General features: G+C 38.8%; 1 protein-coding gene across 1 annotated transcript in view; it reads left to right on the top strand.

The window, feature by feature from the left end:
• Nucleotides 1-753: 753 nt before the first annotated feature.
• LOC123501186 (3'-5' RNA helicase YTHDC2-like) overlaps nucleotides 754-1,749 on the top strand; it is a 22,975-nt gene continuing 21,979 nt past the window's right edge. The window contains exon 1 of the mRNA XM_045249849.1: nucleotides 754-848. Coding sequence (XP_045105784.1) covers nucleotides 754-848 — 95 coding nt within the window. The remainder of the gene's footprint in view (nucleotides 849-1,749) is intronic.

Genomic DNA, 1,749 nt, shown 5'->3' with positions numbered 1-1,749 from the left:
ACTCTAACACCATCAACACCACTAATGAAACACATCTGGCTTTAGACATGATCACTCCACCCTGGATCATTTATATTTCTGCTTCAATGTGTCAGCGATTTATTCAACTGGGAAAAGAAGTTGTTTTGTTTAATTGTGGATTATAAAAAGCCTTTGGTCTGGTGTGGTGTGATGGTGTGTGGTCCAAACTAGTGAAAGAGAAAGTCAGAAAAATATCAAATGTGATCAGAAACATGTACAGCAACATCAAATCTCGTGTAATGCTGGACCAAGAGATATGTGATAATTTTGTGTGCAATATGGCAGTAAGGCAAGGAGAAAATCTGTCACCACTGCTCTTTGCCTTTTAAGTTACTGATATTGAAAGTCACTTCCTCTAGTATAACTGTAATTGTCTAGACTTTGGTCATGATTTGATAAACTCTTATTTGAAACTTGTTGTAATGTACACAGATGACACAGTTCCCTTATGTGACAGTGAGGCAGGGATGACACAGGCTCTGTTTGCATTACACTCCTACAGTATTGTCAGCAATGAAATCAAAGCTTAATTGTAACAGAACAAAAGTAGTTGTACTGACTAGAGGAAGAGTACTCGTCGATGTAAATAAATAAATACTTGAATTTTGGAGTGAAAAAATAGAGGTGGCAGGAGATTACATATATCTTCATGTGTTATTGAATTACCATGGCAGATTCTGTAAAGGAGAGTCAGAGCTGAAAGAACCAGCAACAAAGGCAAAGTATTGACCGATGGGTAAGTGCAGAAAGTTTGACATGCCAGTTGACATGCAGGTAGAACTTTCTAATACCATGGTGCTGCCAATACTGACCTATGGATCTGAGAGGTGACCTTTGGGGACATTCTATTGTAAGGGAGCTACAGTTATTACATCTAAAATTCTTAAAGCAGATGTTGCTTGTTCATAAAAACACTAGCAATGATATGGTACATGGGGAGCTTGACCAGTGTAGCCATAAGAAATTCACATAAAGTGTAGAGTGCTTTGCTGTTGGTCTTGCTTGATTTGAGCTAAACCAACACAGTGATCCTATGCAATGCATCAGTGTTTGTTACATTAGGACAGGCTACAGGTGTACACTTCTCCCTGGGTGGCTTGGGTTAAGAAGCCATGAAATGAGTGTGGCATATCCAACACAAAATGGTTTAGGAAAGCAGTCCAAAGGAGATTAAAAGATCAGTGAATGGATCATTGTTTGTCCACAAAAACCTTGTGTAGTAATTACAAATTGTTGAAGTGTGTTTACGGCATGGAGGAACACCTTGTTAAAGTAGCACAAAGCAGCCGTATCCTGATCACCACATTCACAACTACTAATAACAGATGACCAATAAATGGTTGGCAGGTTGGTACACACAAGTAAACAGAGGAGAACAAATCTGAAGTAAGTGTAATATTAATGCTACAGTGATGAATTCCATGTCTTTCTTGAATGCACTCATGATGACACTGTAAGGTGATGGGACACACATCTGCAGAGACACACATGGTCAGGCTAACAGTCTGCAAATGTGGTGACTTAATGAATGCACAATACAAGCCAAAACACTCTAAAGAAATTGTCATTGTTTATTAGGTGAATGATGGGTATCTTTAGACTGGTGGAGCATTGTAGCTGGTTATTGGTTCCCGGTGCTGTGTTTGTATGCTTTTGCCTGCTGTCTTTTGGTTATCAAAGTGTACCATTTCTTCATGTTACAGGTATTGAGATCTTTTGCTGTTTTTG

Source organism: Portunus trituberculatus, chromosome 2 (assembly GCF_017591435.1).
Source record: "Portunus trituberculatus isolate SZX2019 chromosome 2, ASM1759143v1, whole genome shotgun sequence".
Taxonomy (NCBI): Eukaryota; Metazoa; Arthropoda; class Malacostraca; order Decapoda; family Portunidae; genus Portunus; species Portunus trituberculatus.
This window is presented reverse-complemented; position numbering and strand designations above follow the sequence as displayed.